The sequence below is a fragment of the Rhinopithecus roxellana genome, chromosome 12 (assembly GCF_007565055.1).
Source record: "Rhinopithecus roxellana isolate Shanxi Qingling chromosome 12, ASM756505v1, whole genome shotgun sequence".
NCBI lineage: Eukaryota > Metazoa > Chordata > Mammalia > Primates > Cercopithecidae > Rhinopithecus > Rhinopithecus roxellana.
Genome location: NC_044560.1, coordinates 8,250,118 through 8,271,683, shown reverse-complemented (window position 1 = coordinate 8,271,683; position 21,566 = coordinate 8,250,118). Strand labels below are relative to the sequence as shown.

Sequence of the window (21,566 nt, the reverse complement as noted above, 5' to 3'; positions counted from 1 at the left end):
ACGAGTTGTATTTGTAGACATTAATAAGATTTCTCTTTATGGTTTAGAAAACAAGTCCAAACTGATGGCTCTTTGGTAATGCATGTATTGGAAGGCAAGATCTCTCTCTTTTTTTTTTTTTTTGAGATGGAGTCTTGCTCTGTCACCCAGGCTGGAGTGCAGTGGCGCCATCTCAGCTCACTGCAAGCTCCACCTCCCAGGTTCACACCATTCTTCTGTGTCAGCCTCCTGAGTAGCTGGTACTACAGGCACGTGCCACCATGCCCAGCTAATTTGTTGTATTTTTAGTCGAGACGAGGTTTCACCGTGTTAGCCAGGATGGTCTCTATCTCCTGACCTTGTGATCCACCCGCTTCAGCCTCCCAAAGTGCTAGGATTACAGGCATGAGCCACTGTGCCTGACCAGAAGGCAAGATCTTTTAAGTCTTCTGGTTTTTGGAGCTCAGTTAACTTTGAAAGCCTGTGTGTCCTCTGCAGGCTGTGTGAGAGGAGTATGATCTAAAGAAAAATTTCTGGAAGAAATACCTGGCTTACAAGTTCTTTACAGTGAGAACGGCTAAACGTATCAAGTGTTCAGTTTGTTATAAAGCAGGAGTTGGCAAACGTCCTGTAAATGGCCAGATAGTAAATAATTTTGGGACATGTGGTCTCTGTGTGGACTGTTCAACTCTGCCATCATTGTGTGAAAGCAGCCACACACCATACATAAATGAATGGGCATGGCTGTGTTTAAAATTGTGTCTGTGGGCAGTGAAATTTGAATTTCATGTGATATTTACATGTCACAAACTATTCTTTTGATTTTTTTTTTTTTCAACCGCTGTTAGCCATACAAAAACGGCTGACTTTCTGGATTTGGCCTGCAGGCCATAGTTTGCCAACCCCTAGCTTGGAGCACACAGATTATACCCTGCTATCATTATTCCGGGTTTCAAAAGATAGATTTATTTATTTATTTATTTATTTATTTATTTATTTATTTATTTAGAGACAGAGTCTTGCTCTGTCGCCCAGGCTGGAGTGCAGTGGCATGATTTTACCTCACTGAAACCTACGCCTCCCAGGCTCAAGTGATTCTTGTGCCTCAGCCTCCCCAGTAGCTGGGATTATAGATGTGCGCCACCAGACCTAGCTAATTTTTGTATTTGTAGTAGAGATGAGGTTCCACCATGCTGGCCAGGCTGATCTTGAACTTCTGACCTCAGGTGATCCACCTGCCTTGGCCTCCCAAAGTGCTGGGATTACAGGCGTCAGCCACTGCGCCCAGCCCAAAGGTTTTATTTACTTGTCTTTCCAAAAAGTGAAGGCCTCAGAATTGTGGGAGTATGTCTTGCTTAGGAAGCTATAGTACCAGATCAAAGCCAACACTGTAGATGCTGAGGTGGTCCTTGTTTTCTAGCTAATCAGAGGTTGAGACATCTAGGCTGCTACTTTAGTTCTGTGCTTGCCACTCCCATCTTCTGCAGTTTCCTGGTTTCTTTCTCTTGTTAAGCCTGCCATGGTTTTTCTTCCTTGTCACCGGGGACCATCTGTTTCTCTGTTGCAGTCTACTACTTTCTGCTTCCGTTTTTGATATCCTGGCTCCATCATGCCAGCTATTACTTTCTACCTGGTAGCCTGCTTATCCATTGTATTTATCTCTTGACTGTTGAGAACGATGATGTGCTCGAGACTCCTCAGTACACCACATTCTACCTTTTTTTATAGTTGAAATTGACCTTTTGAAGAAAAGGTAGATTAAACGTTCCTAGGTCTAACCCCTAATTCTTAAGTTTGACTTTGCAACCAAACTGAAACAGAGGAGAAATAGATCAACATGGATAAGTTGGAAAGCATACTCTCAAGTCATTAGATTTTTTAAAAGAAAAAGATATCTGAATTTATTTAAAGGGAAGATTTTTCTCCATAGCATGTAGCTAGCTAGCATGTCTTAAAAAGACTACTAAAATATTTTTTCTTTTTTAAGAGACAAGGTTGGCCTGGCACAGTGGCTCACGCCTGTTATCTCAGCACTTTGGGAGGCCAAGGCGGGAGGATAACCTGAGGTCAGGAGTTTGAGCCAGCCTGGCTAACATGATGGAACCCTGTTTCTACTAAAAATACAAAAAATTAGCCAGGTGTGGTGGCACGCATCTGTAACACATGTAATCCCAGCTACACGGGAGGCTGAGGCAGGAGAATTGATTGAACCCAGGAGGCGGAGGTTACAGTCAGCTGAGATCGCACCATTGCACTCTAGCTTGGGCAACAAGATAAAAACTCCGTCTAAAAAACAAAACAAAAGAAAACAATACGGGATCTCCCTCTGTTGACTGGAGTACAGTGGGACAATTATAGCTTACTGTAGCCTCAAATTCCTGGGCTCACGGGATGCTCCTACTTCAGCCTCCTGAGTAGCTACAGTAGCTAGCTAGACTACCGGCTCCCACCACTAGGCCCAGTTTAAACTCTTTCTAACACTGTTACTTAATACATAGTTTAAAGAACATTTTAAACACACTGTTACTTTTCCAAGCCAGAAATGGAGCAGAACTAGCTCAATGGAGCACATGCCGTCCTTGGGATTAGTTAGTATAATCATTGCTGAATGTAGCCTTCTGTGTTAAGGTACAGATAATTCCTTTCTTAACTCTGTGCAAGATAGGCTGGTGAGCATGGTTATCATTGGACAGTTTGACTCTTTGTAGATAAAAAGAAATATGCTCCTTCTCTTTGAGCCAATTCTTTCTGGGCTGACCTGGCCTTTTAAATGATAAACCTGTTCGAGGTTTCTGTTTCCAGATATTGGCTAGAATTTAAGGGCAAAGAGACCTACTTTGGAAGGGGGAGACTGTTACAACATTTCCACTAGATAATGCACAGTAATTTCCTAAAAATCTTGAAAGGAAGAAAGGGATGCACTAATGCTGTGATCTTTTGAATTTGTAAGCAGTAGGATGTAAATTGATAATTGACCTAAAGGAAAAAAAAAAAAAGCCCACCACCAAAAGATAGATAATGATTGTGAGATTAGTCTTTGACTCCTGTTTCTGTGTCTCAGTTTCACATTAACCACAGATTTGTCAAGACTATGAGGGAAGTATCTGAAAGACAGTTTTCAGTTCTTCTGTTAACATGCAGCAGATTATAGATAGAAAGATAGGAATCAGCATAATGGATTGTATATATACTTGAGAAAGGAGCTTGTGAAATTTCCACCATTTACAAAAAAGATTGATAGTATGATATTGAAGAGGGAGAAGGGAGTTGAATCTTTAGTCTTTTATGATGCCCCTCCTCAGATTCCCGTTTCTTCCTAAAAAGAGCTAGATTTTTCCAGACGCTGCCAGTTCTTTTTTCACTTACACATCAAATTGGATTTCTCTGACCTCTCTGCTTAGCTGCTGTTTCCCTTTGTACTCTGCATCACATTTATTTGGTATAGAGTATAAAAGCTTCAGATTCTCTGTCTATCCACAGTGTTTCAGGCTCAGCGGTGCTGTTGTTGCAGTTCATTAGGAGCGTCAGGTGGTTCAGGAAGATACTTGACCAATTAGAGCAAAGACATATTTTCACGTCTCTTTATTTTCCTTCCTGTAATTTATATTTACTTCCATTTCTTCATTCTTGTCCTTCCTACTCAACTTTTTGTCCTTTGTTCCGTTTTTCCATTTCTTATTCTCTGGTGTCTTGGTGTCTATCATTTTCTCAGGGAATGAGAGTGAGGTTGGAAATTATGGCAGCACATCCCTATTAACTGGCTCATGCACACTGTTTCTTTAAAATCAAGAGATATGACAATGTCCATTACTTCTTATTTCCTCCTTCAAGTCTTCAAAACCAATTTTTTTCCCAGGTTTATCCTTAGTTGTCCAATGCACATTGTAAGTAGAGCTGAAGATTGTTCCATTTTTCCTCTGCCAGTGTCTGTCTTTCCCCAAAACGCATTCTTCCTGTTTCTTTATTGGAATAAGGATGTTATGTATTTCTAGGGGAGGAAGTTGGGTTCATTAGATCACAATAGGATGATACTGAACCAGGCAATTAAATGAGTTTACTCCTATATATATTTTTAAATGTATATTTCATTCTCAGAATTGGTATGAAAGCAATAGGCTAAGTCCATCCTTTGGGTGGGCAGTATTTCTCTTAGATTTGGTAAACCTGTTCAGCTGGAAAAAGTGGGGGGTAAGCAGCTCTGAAGTTTGGAAATAAATCAGGAAAGGTAAATAAATCCGGTAAAATAACATCAAATGGCAGAATGGGAAAGCTTTAGAAAAACGAATAAGAAAGTATCAGGGTAGGGCCGGGCGTGGAGGCTCAGGCCTGTAATCCCAGCAATTTGGGAGGCGGAGGCGGGTGGATCATGAGGTCAGGAGTTTAAGACCAGCCATAACCAACATGGTGAAACCCCGTCTCTACTAAAACAAATACAAAAATTAGCCGGGCGTAGTGGCACGCACCTGTAATCCCAGCTACTCAGTAGACTGAGGCAGGAGAATCGCTTGAACCCGGGAGGCATAGGTTGCAGTGAGCTGAGATCATGCCTCTGCACTCTAGCCTGGGCGACAGAGCGAGACTGTGTCTCAGAAAAAGAAAGTATAAGGCTGGAAGTAAAGGAAAAACTAAGTATATGAGGTAGAAATGGGGATTTAGTAGGGAGTTTTCTGCTGTACATGTGAGCCTTAAAACCGTGTTTAGTCACCAGGAAATTTTGAATGCTGCTTGTTGTAGAAAGGTTTTTATTTTCTCCTTTTTATGTACCCTGACAAATGGAAAATGACCCTCAATTAGCAGGAGGATCCTTGCACACATCATAGATGCTCCATAAATATTTTTTTTCTTGGTGAAGGAGTTACTCTGAGTTAGGGACTAATCTTTGATACATATCCATTTATCCTTGCTCTACATATAGCAAAGTGCTTGCAATGCCAGACTCTCAAGTGTTATTTAAGGTGATTCATCACTGACATTGGCACCTTCCAAATAGTGACTTGTCCTTTTGGCTCTTGTGTTCATTTGGCAAGTAGATAGTCTTGCAGGCAGTGAATGGAGTATTCACTCTGTTTACATTTCCCTTCTTAGGTTGATACTCTTTTTTTTTTTTTGAGTTGGAGTCTCACTCTTTGGCCCAGGCTGGAGTGCAGTGACGCAATTTCAGCTCACTGCAACTCTGCCTGCCTGGTTTAAGCGATTGTTGTACCTCAGCCTCATGAGTAGCTGGGACTCCAGGCGGGTGCCACCACACCTGGCTAATTTTTGTATTTTTATTAGTGACGGGGTTTCACCATATTGGCCAGGCTGGTCTCGAACTCCTGGCCTCAGATAATCCCCCAGCCTCTGTCTCCCAAAGTGCTGGGATTACAGGCTTGAGCCACCAGCTACAATGCGTCCCGCCATAGGTTGATACTTCTTGCTGGGGATTGACTCACTAAGGAAACTATTCAACCACACTGTTGTTCTTTCCATTTAATAAAATATATTTTAGTCTTTGTTTTACCTTCATGTTTCTTTTTTTTTTCTGAGACGGAGTCTCACTGTCGCCCAGGCTGGAATGCAGTGGCCCGATCTCGGCTCACTGCAACCTCCGCCTCCCTGGTTCAAGCAGTCCTCTACCTCAGCCTCCTGAGTAGCTGGGATTACAGGCGCGTACCACCACACCTTGCTAATTTTTGTAACTTTAGTAGAGATGGGATTTCACCTTCTTGGCTGAGGGCTGGTCTTGAACTCCTGACCTCGTCATCCACCCACCTCTACCTCCCAAAGTGCTGGGATTGCAGGCATGAGCCACCATACCCGGCCGGCCACCGTGCCCAGCCCATGTTTCATCAATTGTGAATTAGCACCTGATTTGATAGAATGACTTTAAATATATCCAGCCTTTAAACCTAGTTGGCCTTTAGATTTTTTCAGAATAGGGCATTTCCCCAGCTAAGGATAAAGGATGTGGTTAAAAAAAAAAAAAAAAAAAAATCACTGACTCTTTTGTGATCTCACTTTAGTCTACAGGCAGGGGGATGGAGTAGGGGATGACTGTTATCAAGTGAATTTTGGATTTTAGCATTCATCATATGACTTCTTATCTTGAATTGTTGATTCTTTTTAAGTTACTGCATTACAGGCCAGACTTATTTGGTCTAAAATTGGTTACTTTAATCTGTATTCCCACTAACAGTATATTGACTACTCTGGTCTGCCCCTTTTTGGCTATCAATAATGAAGGCATATTAGTGATCGGTCTTTGCCAGCCAGTAATACAGAACAGATTGGTATCCTGTTAGGTCTTTACTTGCATTTCGTTAGTTCTGCTTGACTTTGAAAATGTTTTCTGTTTGTTAGTCTCTGCTTCTTCCTAAGCCTGATGACCTTGAGTGAGATATTTAATTTGAATTCTCGAAGCTTCACCTTCCCAATCTTTTTTTGGGATGGAGTCTCACTCTATCGCCTAGGCTGGAGTGCAGTGGTGCAATCTTGGCTCACTGCAACCTCTGCCTCCCAAGTTCAAGCAATTCTCCTGCCTCAGCCTCCTGAGGAGCTGAGACTATAGGCACATGCCACCACGTCTGGCTGATTTTTGCATTTTTAGTGGAGACGGGTTTTCACCATGCTGACCAAGTTAGTCTTGAACTCCTCACCTCAGGTGATCTGCCCGCCCCGTCTTTCCCAATCCTGAATGGGAATAGGTTGATGATACTATCTACCAGGTAGTGAGGATTAAATAATGTAATATCCATAAAGGGGTATCTGGCACATAGTAAGCGCTAAGTAGATGCTGGCTGAATTATTATTATTTTTGCAGTGAATCAGAAATCCTGCACCATGAGAAGCAATATGAGCCATTCTACTCATCTTTTGTTGCACTTTCCACACACTATATTACAACAGTTTGCAGTCTCAGTAAGTATTCCACTCTTGTCCCTGCCTTCTGAGGGCTTGTGAATAGGGGAATTGTTTATCCTCTTGTTAGTGTATCTGAACAAGTTGTTAATGAAGTCTAGGTTTTAGCACCCCTAAGCTGCTCACCCAAGAGTGGAGACAACTGTCAGCTAGGATGAGGCTCCAGAAGTTCCCTTACCTAGGCTAACCAAGTGGAATTTTAAAACTACTTGGCTTGGACACCTGCTTTATAAGTATTAAGTCAACCTCCTTTCCCTTCTTAATCCAAAGGATTTTTTTGTTTTCTCATGTAATTACTGGTGTGTTAATTTCCTGGGGAAGAGGGTGGTGGATACTGACCTCTGGAGCTAGCAGCCACTCAAGGCTCTATTCCCTATTTGGTTTTGGTGAGGATGTGGATTCTCCCTTGTGTTCTCTGGTATATGAAGGGATATCAACTTCAGTTCTCTATTTTCTTCATTTTTCTACCCCCAAAATGGCTAAGTCCTATTTTAAATTTCTGAATTTCTACACTTTTCTAAAATCTTGACTCAAATAGTTCTGAAGAATTCTAATTATTTTAATTTTGCTTTTTTTAGAGACAGGGTCTTGCTCTGTCACCCAGGCTGGAGTGCAGTGGTGTGATCATAGCTCACTGCAGCCTTGAACTCCTGGGCTCTAGTGATTCTCCTGCCTTAGCCTCCCCAGTCCTAGCTGGGACTACAGGCACAAGCCAATACGTGCAATTAATATTTTATTTTTTTTGTAGAGACAGGGTCTCTCTATGTTGCCCAGGCTGGTCTGGAAGTCCTGGGCTCAAGCAATCCTCCTGGCTTGGCCTCCCAAAGTGCTGGTGTTACAGGCAGGAGTCACCATATTTGTTTATTTGAATAGTTTGCTAAGCAAGTAAACCAAAAGGACACTGAAGAATTAGTGTATTTTTTGTGTGGCCCAAGACAATTCTTCCAGTTACTGAGTAATCCTTCAGTGTCAGATACTGTTTATTACAGGCTCTGGCTACTGGCAGAAGAATCAGTTTTAGCTTGGAGAAACTTTGTGTAAGGAAGTCATTTTATTTTTTTAAGTTATACTTAAACATTTTATCCATTTATTTATTTATTTTGAGATTGAGTTATGAGACTAATTTTTGTATTTTTGGTAGAGATGGGGTTTCACCATGCCGGCCCAACCTGGTCTCGAACTGCTGGGCTGAAGTGATCCACCTGCCTCAGCCTCCCGAAGTGCTGGGATTATAGGTGTGAGCCACTACGCCTGACCAGGACGTCATTTTGGAATCCTTGGGAAGGAGTAGTAGTATCGTCTAGTGCAAGCTTGTCCAACTCACGGCCTTAGGGCCACGGGATGGCTCTGAATTTGGTCCAACACAAATTCATAAACTTTCCTAAAACATTATGAGATTTTTTTTTTTTTTTTTAAAAAGCTCATCAGCTATTGTTACTGTTAGTATATTTTTTGTGTGGCCCAAGACAATTCTTCCGGTGTAGCGCAGGGAAGCCAAAAGGTTGCACACTCCTGATTTAGTGGTTAAGAGCGTGAACTCTAGAGGCTGACTGCCTGAATTTAAATCTAGCTGTGTGACTTTTGTCTAGTCATTTAGTTAGTTCAGCTGTTAAAAATGGACAGGGATAATATGAATATCTGCCTCATAGAATTGGTTTAAGAATTAGATGAGTTAGTACATTTGAAGTGCTTTGCACTGGTGTGATATAAGTATTTCCTATTACAGTTATCCTGATTTCTAGTAAATATGAGATAAATTGATCTGATAGTTATTGATGTTAAAATACCTTTGTTCACCCCTTGGGTTTTTGGCTCTGAATAATTGTTATGATATTGGAAATGTTGGACATAGAGCTCAATACTTACTTTGCTTGATTTATTGACCAAGGCTGAGCAGTCTGAAATTAAGTAATGTTTATTACTTTCTCAGTTCCCCGGAACCAACTTCAGTCAGTGGCAGCAGCCTGTAAAGTTCTAATTGAGTTTTCTCTCCTACGTCTGGAGAATCCAGATGAGGCTTGTGCTGTGTCCCAGGTGAGAGTGATGGGCCCATTTCTTGCCCTATTCCGAAGCAGTATTATAACTGACTAGTGGCAAAGAGCAGAGGTCAGTGAACTTTTTCTGTAATAGGCCAGATGGAAAATCATTTGCAGGCTGTATGTTATCTGTTGTAGCTAGTTAACTTTGCCTTTTTAGTGTGAAAACAGCCATAGATTAATATGTAAATGATGAACATGGCTGTGTTCCAGTAAACTTTGTTTACAAAAACAGGCAGTGGTTGAATTGGAGCTGTATTTTGCCGGCCTCTGGTACATGGGGCTACAGAGTCTTCTCAAGGATTACACATTTTTGTATTTTTTGTGGAGTCAGGGTTTTGCCATTTTGCCCAGGCTGGCCACGTAGGTAACAGAAAATGAGTAAAGTGTGCTAATTGAGAAGATTGCAGGCCCCAACTAAAGGGGCCAACCACTATTTGGCTCTGGCTTATTACTACCATGTAGGAATGGAGGTGCAAGGTTGCTATACTGTGAATTATTTGAGAGTGAGCAGTTTGGATTTGCATGTGAATCTTTTATTCACTTCAAATTTTAAAAAAATATTGTGAGAACAATAAGACATCTGCAAGCTACGTACAGTCTAAGGACATCAGCTTGCAGTCTTTGCTTTAGTGTTTATATGAACCTAAATTTGACCCTGTGCCAGTTAGAATTCCCAAAAGAGTAGAATTTTCTGAAAGATCTATTTGCATTTGTTTTCTTTCTTTCTTTTTTTTTTAAATTATACTTTAAGTTCTACGGTACATGTGCACAACGTGCAGGTTTGTTACATATGTATACATGTGCCATGTTGGTGTGCTGCACCCATTAACTCGTCATTTACATTAGGTATATCTTCTAATGCTATCCTTCCCCGCTCCCCCCACTGCATTTGTTTTCTTTTCAGAAACACTTGATTCTTCTAATCAAGGGCCTGTGCACTGGCTGTAGCCGACTAGATAGAACTGAAATTATCACATTTACAGCAATGATGAAATCCGCCAAGCTGCCCCAAACAGTGAAGACACTTTCAGATGGTGGGTGTTCCTTTGACAGATCTGATCACATGACCACCCTCATGGCACCTTTTCCATGGCACCTTTGCCTTCTAGTGGCACTTTCCTCAGCCCTTTTTTTGCTTTTGTATTTTACAGTGGAAGATCAGAAAGAGCTGGCCTCACCAGTAAGCCCTGAGTTGAGGCAAAAGGAGGTACAGATGAATTTTTTGAACCAGTTGACCTCAGTTTTTAACCCTAGAACTGTAGCATCACAACCTATCAGTACACAGACTCTGGTAAGTTTCTTTAGTCAAATGTCTTCTTCTTTGTGGGATTTGTTAAGGTGATAACACTAGGGAGAAAAAGTGATGTATTTTATGTTTGTGATATAAATGATATACATGTCTGTGGGACAAAAGAAATTGAGGAATACAAAATAAAGCAAGTAAAATTCACCCCAACTCCTTCTTCTGTCCACAGTTACTACTGTTTTGACAACTATTCTAGGCTTCTCTCAATGCAAATTAACAAATGTAAGGTATATGTACAGTTTTCTATATAAAGGCATCACTCCATTTTGGTTATAGAACATATATATTTTTTAAAACTGTGTGTTTTTTTCCTCCTCCTGGAAATGTAACCTGTATTTTCTCCAGCATTAGTAAGGAATTTTCCCTTCATTAACTGGGGAGTCTGGAGAGTATCCATGCAGCCACTGCTCACTTTTGACAGTAGGTTTGGTGAAGAGATAATAGTATCTTGACAGGCCTTATGTTCCTTTTCAGGTGGAAGGAGAAAGTGATGAGCAGTCATCTACAGATCAAGCCTCAGCTATCAAAACCAAGAATGTGTTCATAGCTCAGAACGTGGCTAGTCTTCAGGAGCTTGGTAAGACTCAACTATTATCAGAAAGCTGATTTCTGGGCTATTAAAAATTCCTTAAGTGTGCTTCTGTCATGTGCATAAGAATCAAGCATCAGACAAAGGCCTGTTCGTAAGGTCGTGGTTTTCATTCATTTAGGTGGCTCGGAGAAGCTACTGCGTGTGTGTTTGAACCTGCCATATTTCCTACGCTATATCAATCGGTTCCAAGATGCAGTGTTAGCTAATTCCTTCTTCATAATGCCTGCAACAGTAGCAGATGCCACTGCTGTTCGTAATGGGTAAGGTGCTTCCCGGTGCACATGCTTTACTTTTTTCGTTTTGTTTTGTTTTGTTTGTGGGACAGGGTCTTGTTCCATCACCCAGGCTGGAGTGCAGGGGTGCAATCTCGGCTCCCTGTAACCTCTGTCTGCTGGGCTCAAGCAGTTCTCCCACCTCCTGAGTAGCTGGGACTACAGGCACACACCACCATGCCTGGCAAATTTTTGTATTTTTTGTAGAGTCAGGGTTTTGCCATGTTGTCCAGGCTGGTCTTGAACTCCTGGGCTCAAGCAATCCTCCCACCTTGGCCTCCTAAAGTGTTGGGATTTTAGGTGTGAGCCACTGTGCCAGGCCCATGCTGGTAATTGCTTTAACTGTCACATTATAGAAGTGAATGATTCTAAGAGACACTTGTCGATCTCTGTCGTGTTCCAGCTTTCATTCATTGGTGATTGATGTAACTATGGCATTGGATACCCTTTCTCTACCTGTGTTGGAACCTCTCAATCCTTCTCGTCTACAAGATGTGACAGTCCTCAGCCTAAGTTGTCTGTATGCAGGTGAGAATTTATTATATCTGGTCTCATTTTCTCAGTCAAGTACAGATATACTTTCAGGAAACCATGAAAATCCTTCTGAATACTCTACTCATCCCCCTTGCTCCATTCCCTCAAGGATCATCTAACGTCCCATCAAGGTGAAATGAGGACTCAATAGGAATCTTTGTAAATGGTCCTGTTGGTTCACTGCTGCCATTGCGTTATACGCATATTTTATTTTATAGTATGTGCAGATGTTAAATATTTACTATATAAAAAGCAAAGTGCCAAAGACTGTTGGGATATTGAGATGAACTACGTGTAGTCTCTGCCCTCAAGGAGGCTACATCTGAGCAGCAGAGAACACATAAGGCTAAACAGTATAATATAAAACAGTATTAAAGGCAATGATAGAAGTATAGAATATTTTGGGTACACAGAGAAGAAAGGGGTTGAGTCTTGCTCAAAGTGGGATCAGGTTTGAAGAAGGCTTCATGGAACAGGTGGTATCTGTTTATACTGATAAATGCAAAGAATGATATTCTTTAAGCTTTCGTAAAATCCCCTTTCTTCCTGTTGATCTTACTGCCTTTGAAGCAGGGCCTGACAGCTGGTGTTTACTCTCTTTTAAGTTGTTGTTAAAAGGACTTTTTAGCCGAGATCACTGATCTTTGGCATAAAGTTCCAAGACATATCCTATCTCTGGTATGTCTTGGAAGTTATAGCGATTTTAGAAGTTTACTTGGTTTTGCAAGTGAAGATTTGAGCAGATAGTCTTGGAAACCTGACCTTGGGAACACCACGAAATTGCTGAGGTTGATCTCACTACATTCTCTGAACAGTTTTAATTTGAACATCTATGTGTGAATAAGAATATAAAGATAAAGGCATCTGTGCCCTCAGGGACCTTACTGTCTTTTAGAGGATCTTAGTAAATAACTTATAAGTAAAGAAACTGAGTAAGAGATGAGAAAGTACTTTGGAAGCTTAGAGGAGGGAGAGCTCGCTTTCAGTTGAGAAAGGCAGTAATCATGAAGGAGTTTTGATGTTGAATCTTAAGTCAGGTAGGATCTCGGCTTGGCTATTTCTAGGCAGAGGCAGAAGCAGACAAAAAGTATCCAAGAGTTTGGGGGAATATACTGCGTAAGTTGTGTGTGTGTGTGTGCGCGTTTGTGTGTATAAGTAAGTCTGTAGGTTTTATGGCTATTCGTGGGTGTTGTATAATTGGACAGAAAGTAAGACTCAATTAGAAATGCAGACTAAGTCATTTGGACCATATCCTGTAGATAGTAGAGACCGTTAAAGCTTCTGAGCTGTGAGAGGATCTGAGCTGTATTTTAGGAAGAACATTCAGGCAGTAGTGTACAAGGTATTTTGGTGTGGGGAAATATTGGAGGCAGGGAAACTACTCAGGAGGAATTGGCAGTCATTCAGGCAGTACACATTTAGGGCCTCAGCTAGGGCAGCAGCATTAAGAGTAGAAAGTTAAGGATACATGTGAGAACATGTTCTCTCGTAACTAGTTTCCAGTATTGAGCTTCCTCGTGCTCTACTGTTGATTTTCCATTTTTAAATTTGGGGTTTATTTATTTTGATTTCCGGGGAATTTCATTACCCTCACACGGATCTCAATGTACTCAGTCAGTAAGTGATTCAAGTCAGTAAGGACTAGAGATTCTTTAAAAATTCACAGTCGGATTAAAGATCCCAAATCTGGTTTGTTAAAATTTGATCACTTGGGATTTGATTTAAGGAAAGGGATTTGGCTATGATGTCTTTGAGAAATTCCAGGTATAGGATTTTTTTTTCATAATCTTAAAATTTATTTTAATTTTTAATTTTTTGAAATTATTAGATTTTATTATTTATTTATTTAAGAAATATGGTCTTGCTCTGTTGTCCAGGCTAGATTTGAACTGTTAGGCTCAAGTGATCTTCTCACCTCAGCCTCTTGAGTCCACTGTGCCTGGCTTTAGATTTTAAATTTAGTTAATTAATTAATTATTGTAATTTTTTTTGAGATGGTGTTTCGTTCTTTTGCCTAGGCTGGAATGCAGTGGCTCAGTCTCGGCTCACTGCAACCTCCGACCCCCGGGTTCAAGTGATTCTCCTGCTTCAGCCTCCCGAGTAGCTGGGAGCTGGGATTATAGGCGCCTGCCACTCCGCCTGGCTAATTTTTGTATTTTTAGTAGAGATGGGGTTTCGCCATGTTGGTGAGGCTGGTCTCGGACTCCTGACCTCAGGTGATCCACCTGCCTGGGCCTCTGAAAGTGCTAGGATTACAGGTGTGAACCATCATGCCCGGCCTTAATTATTTATTTTTATTCCTTTTTTTTTTTAGAGACATAATATTAGTGTTTCAGCCAGGTGGGAGTGCAGTGTACCAATTATAACTCACTGTAGCCTCAAACCTCTTGGTGAAAATGATCCTCCCACATCAACCTCCCAAGTAACTGGAATTAGAGGCTTGTGCCACCTCACCTGGCTTAGATTTTATTTTTAAAGCAATTTTAGGTTTATAGAGTTCCCATGTACTCCCTCTCCCTTATAGCTAGTTTCTCTTATCATTAATACTTTTAATTAGTATGTTAGATTGTCATTGATGAACCAATATTGATATATTATTATTAATTAAAGTCCATAGTTTACATTGGGGTTTCATTTTTGTGTTGTACAGGTCTATGGGTTTTGACAAATGTATAATGTCATGTATCCATGATTACCATATTGTACAAAGTAGTTTCACTGCCCTAAAAATCCCCTTTGCTCCACCTATTCATTCCTTACCCCATCCCTCAACCCCTGGTAACACCACTGATCTCCACTTTCTCTCTAGTTTTACCTTCTCTAGAATGTCATGTAGTTGGAACTATACAATAAGCCGGATTTTCTGATTGGCTTCTTTCTCTTAATAGCATGCATATAGGTTCCTCCATGTCTTCTCATGGCTTAATAGCCCATTTCTTTTTATTGCTGAATTAATATTCCATTGTATGGATATATCACAGTTTATCTATTCTCCTACTGAAGGACATTCGTGTGTGTGTGTGTGTGTGTGTGTGTGTGTGTAAGTTTTTAGCTTATTCGGATAAATACCTAGCAGTCTGGTTACTGAATTGTATGGTAAACCTATTTAGTCTTGCTCTTAATGGCATTTATTTTAAGTAATCGAATCATGGAATTGCTTGTGGGTGGATTGTGCTTTTGTGTTTCAGCTTTGGTGGATTCTTGGGTGCACTCCATGGCTGAGACCTGTGCATCTTCTTTTTCAGGTGTGAGTGTGGCAACCTGCATGGCCATCCTGCATGTGGGTAGTGCCCAGCAAGTGCGGACAGGGTCCACGAGCTCCAAAGAAGATGACTATGAAAGTGACGCAGCTACAATTGTCCAGAAATGTGTAAGCCAAAGATCTGGGGATAAGGGAAGCTTGATTGTTCAAATGAGGGAGTATGGCCAGTTCCACTTTCTTCCATGATAGAACAAAGAACTTAAAGTATTCTCCACACTACTTTCCCTGGGTACTAGTAGGTCTAAGAGGTAGGCATCCAGCTTGTTGATTTGGTATATTGGTTGATTTGGTATATTGCTGTTTCCCTATCTCTGTAGAACACACTTGAAAGATTAGCCATTAATTCAGCAAATACGTTTGAGGGCTTACTGTGTGCCCGTGTACTTTTAGGGGAATGCGGTAAACAGGAAAATATGGGATAGTAATTAAGTGCACTGAAACAATACATTGTGATTAAGAGTGATCTGGGCCGGGCGCAGTGGCTCACACCTGTAATCCCAGCACTTTGGGAGGTGGGTGGATCACCTGAGGTTAGGAGTTCAAAACCAGCCTGGCCAGCATGGTGAAACCCCATCTCTACTGAAAATACAAAAATTAGCCAGGTGTGGTGGCGCATGCCTGTAATCCCAGCTACTCTGGAGGCTGAGGCAGGAGAATCGCTTGAGCCTGGGAGGTGGAGTTTGCAGGGAGCTGAGATCACACCATTGCACTCCAGCCTGGGCAACAAGAATGAAACTCCATCTTTAAAAAAAAAAAAAAGTGATCTGATGTGGAGCTCTGCATGCTGCTTTTGATTGGGAGTAGGGATGGCTTCTGAGATGGTGACATATGATCCACATGAAAAGAGGGAGTCAGCTCCATGTGAAGGTCAAGGAAAGTGCGATGGAATGTATCATTGAAAAGAGGATATTGAACTCTTCAAGTTAAACTGATTTGGGTAGGATTTAGCATTTATAATGAAATCTGTCAGCTTGTTTAGATTTTTGTATCTATTTGATATTGTACAGCTCGAAATCTATGACATGATTGGACAAGCAATCAGCAGTTCTCGCCGAGCTGGTGGTGAGGTAAGAAGCTTATCTGTCTCTGCTGCATACTTACTATCTTGTCCTCTGTGAGATGTGAATATCTCTATGATTATGTTTTTTATTTTGTGCCTTTTACAACAGCACTATCAGAATTTCCAATTGCTGGGTGCTTGGTGCTTGTTAAACAGCCTTTTCCTCATATTGAACCTCAGTCCTACTGCACTGGCTGATAAGGGGAAAGAGAAGGACCCGCTGGCCGCCCTCCGAGTCAGAGACATCCTTTCTCGTACTAAAGAGGGAGTGGGCTCTCCTAAACTGGGGCCTGGAAAAGGGTATGTGTCTACTTGATCGTAACTTATATTTTGTTTTATTTACCTAACATTTTATATTGACAGGGAGCTAGTATGACTTCATATCAATAGGAAAATTTGTCTTCCTACCTGGTTTGAATTTAACAACTAAGATAATGATCATGATCTGTTATCTCCACAACATAGCTTGGTGATTTTTAGATAAGTCACTCATTCTCTTTGATCCAATTTCCTCATCTATCAGAGGGGAAAAATATCTGTGCAATGTGTATTTCAGGAATTTTATGAAGTTCAAATCAGAAAAACATGTTTCTGTCTTGTAAAGCAGGCTTGTTTGACTTGGAGTTGAGTTCTTGCATGTATAACCCATAAGATGAGAATATTGTTAGGGCCTGCTGGTTTGCTTCCTGTAATATTTGCGATTATTTTAACGAACTCTGAAAGAAGAGATAAGACCAATGTGCTGTTCAGGTTTCGTTTTCTAAGCCCAGGTGTTTCTGGATTTTATTTTTTCATTCAATCCCTATCATATGCTAGGCCCTATTCTAGGCATTGAGGATATAGCACTAAACAAAGTGATGCCCTTGCCTTTATGGAGTTTATTTTATAGTTGGAGAAACAGTAAACAAATCTACTAATGAGTAGATTATAGATAATCATATATAAATGTTGTGAAGAAAAAGATGTCAGAGCGAGGGGCCGGAGAGTCATAGGGGTTTATTTTATTTTATTTTTTTGAGACAGAGTCTCCCTCTGTTGCCCAGGCTGGAGTGTAGTGGCGCGATTGTGGCTCACTGTAACCTCCAATTCAGGGGTTCAAGCAATTATCGTGCCTCCCAAGTAGCTGGGATTACAGGTGTACGCCACCACACCCAGCTAATTTTTGTATTTTTAGTAGAGATGGGGTTTCACCATGTTGGCCAGGCAGGGTTTTGAACTCTTGACCTCAAGTGGTTTGCCCACCTCAGGCTCCTAGAGTGCTGGGATTACAGGTGTGGGCCACTGTGCCCAGCCCAGGGCTATTATTTTAGTTAGGATGATCCAGAAAGGGCTCCAAAGATGTGGTGTAGAGACCATATGTCAGGTAACAGAGCTATATAAGTATTTGGGGTAGAATTGTTCAGGTTTGAGATGGAAGTATGATTGACATTGCTGAGGATCAGCTAGGTCTGTGTGGCTAAAATGGAGAAACCAAGGTGGAAGAGTGGTAGAAAATTAGTCAGACAGGTAGCCAGTGGCCAGATCATCTAGGGCCAAGTGCACTCAGTAACGGTTAGAGAGATTAAACAAGGGAGAGATGCAACCTGATTTATTAGTGATCTGAGAATAGACTGCAGGGCATAAGAAGCAGGGAGAACAGTTAACATCAAATGCATCATTCCAGGTGAGATATGAAAGTGACTTGAATAGGGTGGTGTGGCAAAGGCAGAGAAAAGAGGTCAAATTGGAATATATTTGGAAGGTACAGCTGTCAGGATTTACTGATGGCTTGCATGTTGGATGTGAAAAAGATGACATCACGATTTTTTGGCTTGAGGCCACTGGGTTGTATAATTTACTGATACCAGAAACACTTGTTTAGGAGTGGGTTGAGTGGGAGGAAGGGGAAGAAATAAAAACGTAATCTTGGCCATGCGGAGTGTAAGATGACTGTCAGACCTCTATGTCAGATGTTGTTGAGTGGGCAGTTGGATATGTGAGTCCGGCGTTTCAGGAAGAGGTCACAACCTGGACTGCATTAACAAATTACCCTCTGAGCATCTTCTCTGTCCCAGGCTCTATGTTAGTTCTGGGTGCTGTGATGAACATAAAAATGGACATATTCTCAAGAGACATGAAGTATATATCCATACAAATATATCTTTTTCTTTCTTTTTTTTTTGTTTTTGAGGCAGAGTCTCGCTCTGTTGCCTAGGCTGGAGTGTAGTGGTGCAATCTCAACTCATTGCAACCTCTGTCTCCCAGGTTCAAGCAATTCTTGTGCCTCAGCCACCAAGTAGCTAGGATTACAGGTGTGCACCACCAGCCCAGCTGATTTTTTTTTGTTTTTGTATTTTTAATAGAGATGGGGTCTTGCCATGTTGGCTAGGCTGGTATTGAACTCCTGGCCTCAAGTGATCTGCCCACCTCAGCATACCAAAGTACTGGGATTACAGGCATGAGCCAGTCTGGCTGGCCATGTCAGATTGTATCTAGAGAGTATTAGAACAGGGGCATTTGACCTGGCTAGGGACATCAGAGCAGGCTTCCTCAAGGAATTAAGCTGAAATCTGAAACCAGTATTGACATGGTAAGGTGATAGATACTAGGCAAAGTAAGGAGGTGAGAGTGTTTCAAAGCAAACGGTAGTTTGTGATTTTATGAGTGGCCATTTTCATTCTTGGCGTTGTAAAGGGAAAGGAAAGAATGCCAAGAAGTATATCCTTAGAAGTAGCAGTCACGCTTTTTTTCTTTCTTTCTTTTTTTTTTTTTTTGAGATGGGGTCTTGCTCTGTTGCCCAGGCTGGAGTGCAGTGGCACCATCTCTGCTCACTGCAAGCTCTACCTCCCGAGTTCATGCCATTCTCCTGCCTCAGCCTCCTGAGTAGCTGGGACTACAGGTGCCCGCCACCACGCCCAGCTAATTTTTTGTGTTTCTAGTAGAGACGGGGTTTCACCATGTTAACCAGGATGATCTAGATCTCCTGACCTCATGATCCATCCGCCTTGGCCTCCCAAAGTGCTGGGATTACAGGTGTGAGCCACCCCTCCTGGCCGCAGTCAGGCTTTTAAAATGGCTGTTGTTTCTTTATATTTTAAAAGAATGCATGTATGTTGTATAAGTGACAAGCCATAAAGATGGGCATAAATAGGAAAGGTAAAAATGATCCCAAATTCTACCACTCAAATTGGTAAACATTCTTTTAGACATTTTTCTGTGCACATATAAAAACTATGTAAGTTTACAAAAATGGGATCACAGTATATGAAATAGTGCAACATCTTTTCAGTGACACTATTAAAATGTCTAAGTTTTTAATGGCCAGCAGTATTCCACTATGTAAATATACCATAGTTACCTAATTCCCCTATTGCTAAGCACTTATTTAGATTGTTCCAAATGTCTTGTTTTGATAAATTTTGCTTTGATAACTTCCTGAAATATAAACTTTTGGGAATTTAATTGTCCTCTTGGGATGAATTCCCAAAAGTGCCATTGTTAGGACAAAGGGCTCACACATTTAAACACTGGAAATGTTTTCTCAAACTACTCTTTAGAAAAGTAACACTAATTTGCATTGACACCAGCTGTGTGCCTATGTGCCCATTTCCCCATGCTCTCTTTGACACTGGGTATGGTATGTCTTCATGTTTGCTTATCTTAGAGGAGAAAATGCTATGATATTTCATGTATTTGTATTTCTTTGATTACTAGTGTGATTGTATTTCATTTCACGTATTTATTGGTCATTTGTATTTCTTTTTTTTTTTTTTTTTTGAGATGGAGTGTCGCTCTGTCGCCCAGGCTGGAGTGCAGTGGTGCGATCTCAGCTCACTGCGAGCTCTGCCTCCTGGGTTTCACGCCTTTCTCCTGCCTCAGCCTCCTGAGTAGGTGGGACCACAGGTGCACACCACCACGCCCGGCTAATTTTTTGTATTTTTGGTAGAGACGGGGTTTCACTGTGTTAGCCAGGATGGTCTCGATCTCCTGACCTCGTAATCCGCCTGCCTCGGCCTCCCAAAGTGCTGAGATTACAGGCGTGAGCCACCGCGCCTGGCCAGTTATTTGTATTTGTTTTGTAAACTGCCTTATGTCCTTTGCCTTGGTTTTCTTTTTGGTATTTGTCATTTTCTTTTTAATTTTTTTATTATTATTTTTACAAAGATGGAGTCTCACCTTGTCTCCCAAGCTATAGAGCAATGGTAGGATTATAGTTCACTGTAACCTTGAACTCCTGGGCTCTGGTGATCCTCCCATCTCAGCCTCCTGAGTAGCTAGGACTACAGGTGTGCACCACCATGCCCAGCTAATTTTTAAAATTTTTTGTAGAGATGGGATCTTGCTGCGTTGACCAGGCTGGTTTCGCACTCTTGGCCCCAAGCAATCCTCCTGCCTCAGCCTCCCAAAGTGCTGGGATAAAGATGTGAGCCCCCGCATCTGGCCTGTGTTTGTTCTTTTCACTTTTTGATTTATATGAACTTGTAGATCAGATATATTGACCTTTTGTTATGTGGACATTTTGGATAGGAGGGAAATACTTGACTCAAATGTAATTAATTTTATTTTCTTTTTCTTTTTCTTTTTTTTTTTGAAACAGAGCCTCACTGTATCGCCCAGGTTGGAGTGCAGTAGTATGAACACAGTTCACTGCAGCCTCCACCTCCTGGGCTCAAGTGATCCTTCTGCCCCAGCCTATTGGGTAGCTGGCACCACAGGTGTGCACCATCATGTCTGGCTAAGTTTCTCATATTTTGTAGAGACGGGGTCTTGCCATGTTGCCCAGGTTGGTCTTGAACTTCTGGGCTCAAGCGGTCCTCCCACCTTGGCCTCCCCAAGTGCTGGGATTATAGGCATGAATCGCTGCTCCCGGCCTCTCTTTTATTCTCTTAGATTTGTTTCCAGATATTTTATAGAAGTTGGTAATTCTAACCTTTTTCTTTTCAAAACAATGACTCTTTGAAAGTTCAATCTACATTTAAAAGTCAGCATCTTTGCGTATGCCATTAGCTTTGAACTGATTGTTTAAATTCCAAAAAATTTTCGATTTGGGAGTTTCTTCTATTCCAGGAGGATTTATTTATTTATTTATTTATTTATTTATTTATATATATATATATATATATATATTTATATTTTGAGACGGAGTCTCGCTGTGTTGCCCAGGCTGGAGTGCAGTGGCCGGATCTCAGCTCACTGCAAGCTCCGTCTCCCGAGTTTACGCCATTCTCCTGCCTTAGCCTCCTGAGTAGCTGGGACCACAGGCACCCGCCACCTCGCCCAGCTAGTTTTTTTGTATTTTTTAGTAGAGACGGGGTTTCGCCGTGTTAGCCAGGATGGTCTCGGTCTCCTGACCTCGTGATCCGCCCGTTTTGGCCTCCCAAAGTGCTGGGATTACAGGCATGAGCCACCGCGCCCGGCCTATTTATTTATTTTTTGTTTTAAGACAAGGTCTTGTTCTGTCACCCAGGCTGGAATGCAGTGGCGCACCTCAGCCTCCCAAATCGCTGGGACCATAGGTACATGCCACCATGCCCAGGTAGCTATTTAATTTTTTTGTAGAGATAGGGTCTCCCTCTCTAGGTTGCCCAGGCTGGTCTCAAATTCCTAGGCACAAGTGATTCTCTCATCTCGGCCTCTCAAAAGTGT

General features: G+C 41.5%; 1 protein-coding gene across 5 annotated transcripts in view; it reads left to right on the top strand.

Moving 5' to 3' along the window:
• UBR4 (ubiquitin protein ligase E3 component n-recognin 4) overlaps positions 1–21,566 on the top strand; it is a 141,033-nt gene that overhangs the window by 2,709 nt on the left and 116,758 nt on the right. For all 5 annotated transcript variants that reach the window (XM_030912638.1, XM_030912639.1, XM_030912641.1 and 2 more), the window contains exons 2-11: positions 6,779–6,876; positions 8,807–8,910; positions 9,820–9,949; positions 10,067–10,206; positions 10,696–10,798; positions 10,932–11,073; positions 11,489–11,613; positions 14,865–14,989; positions 15,889–15,948; positions 16,051–16,241. In XM_030912638.1, the coding sequence (XP_030768498.1) occupies positions 6,779–6,876; positions 8,807–8,910; positions 9,820–9,949; positions 10,067–10,206; positions 10,696–10,798; positions 10,932–11,073; positions 11,489–11,613; positions 14,865–14,989; positions 15,889–15,948; positions 16,051–16,241 (1,218 nt within the window). The remainder of the gene's footprint in view (positions 1–6,778; positions 6,877–8,806; positions 8,911–9,819; positions 9,950–10,066; positions 10,207–10,695; positions 10,799–10,931; positions 11,074–11,488; positions 11,614–14,864; positions 14,990–15,888; positions 15,949–16,050; positions 16,242–21,566) is intronic.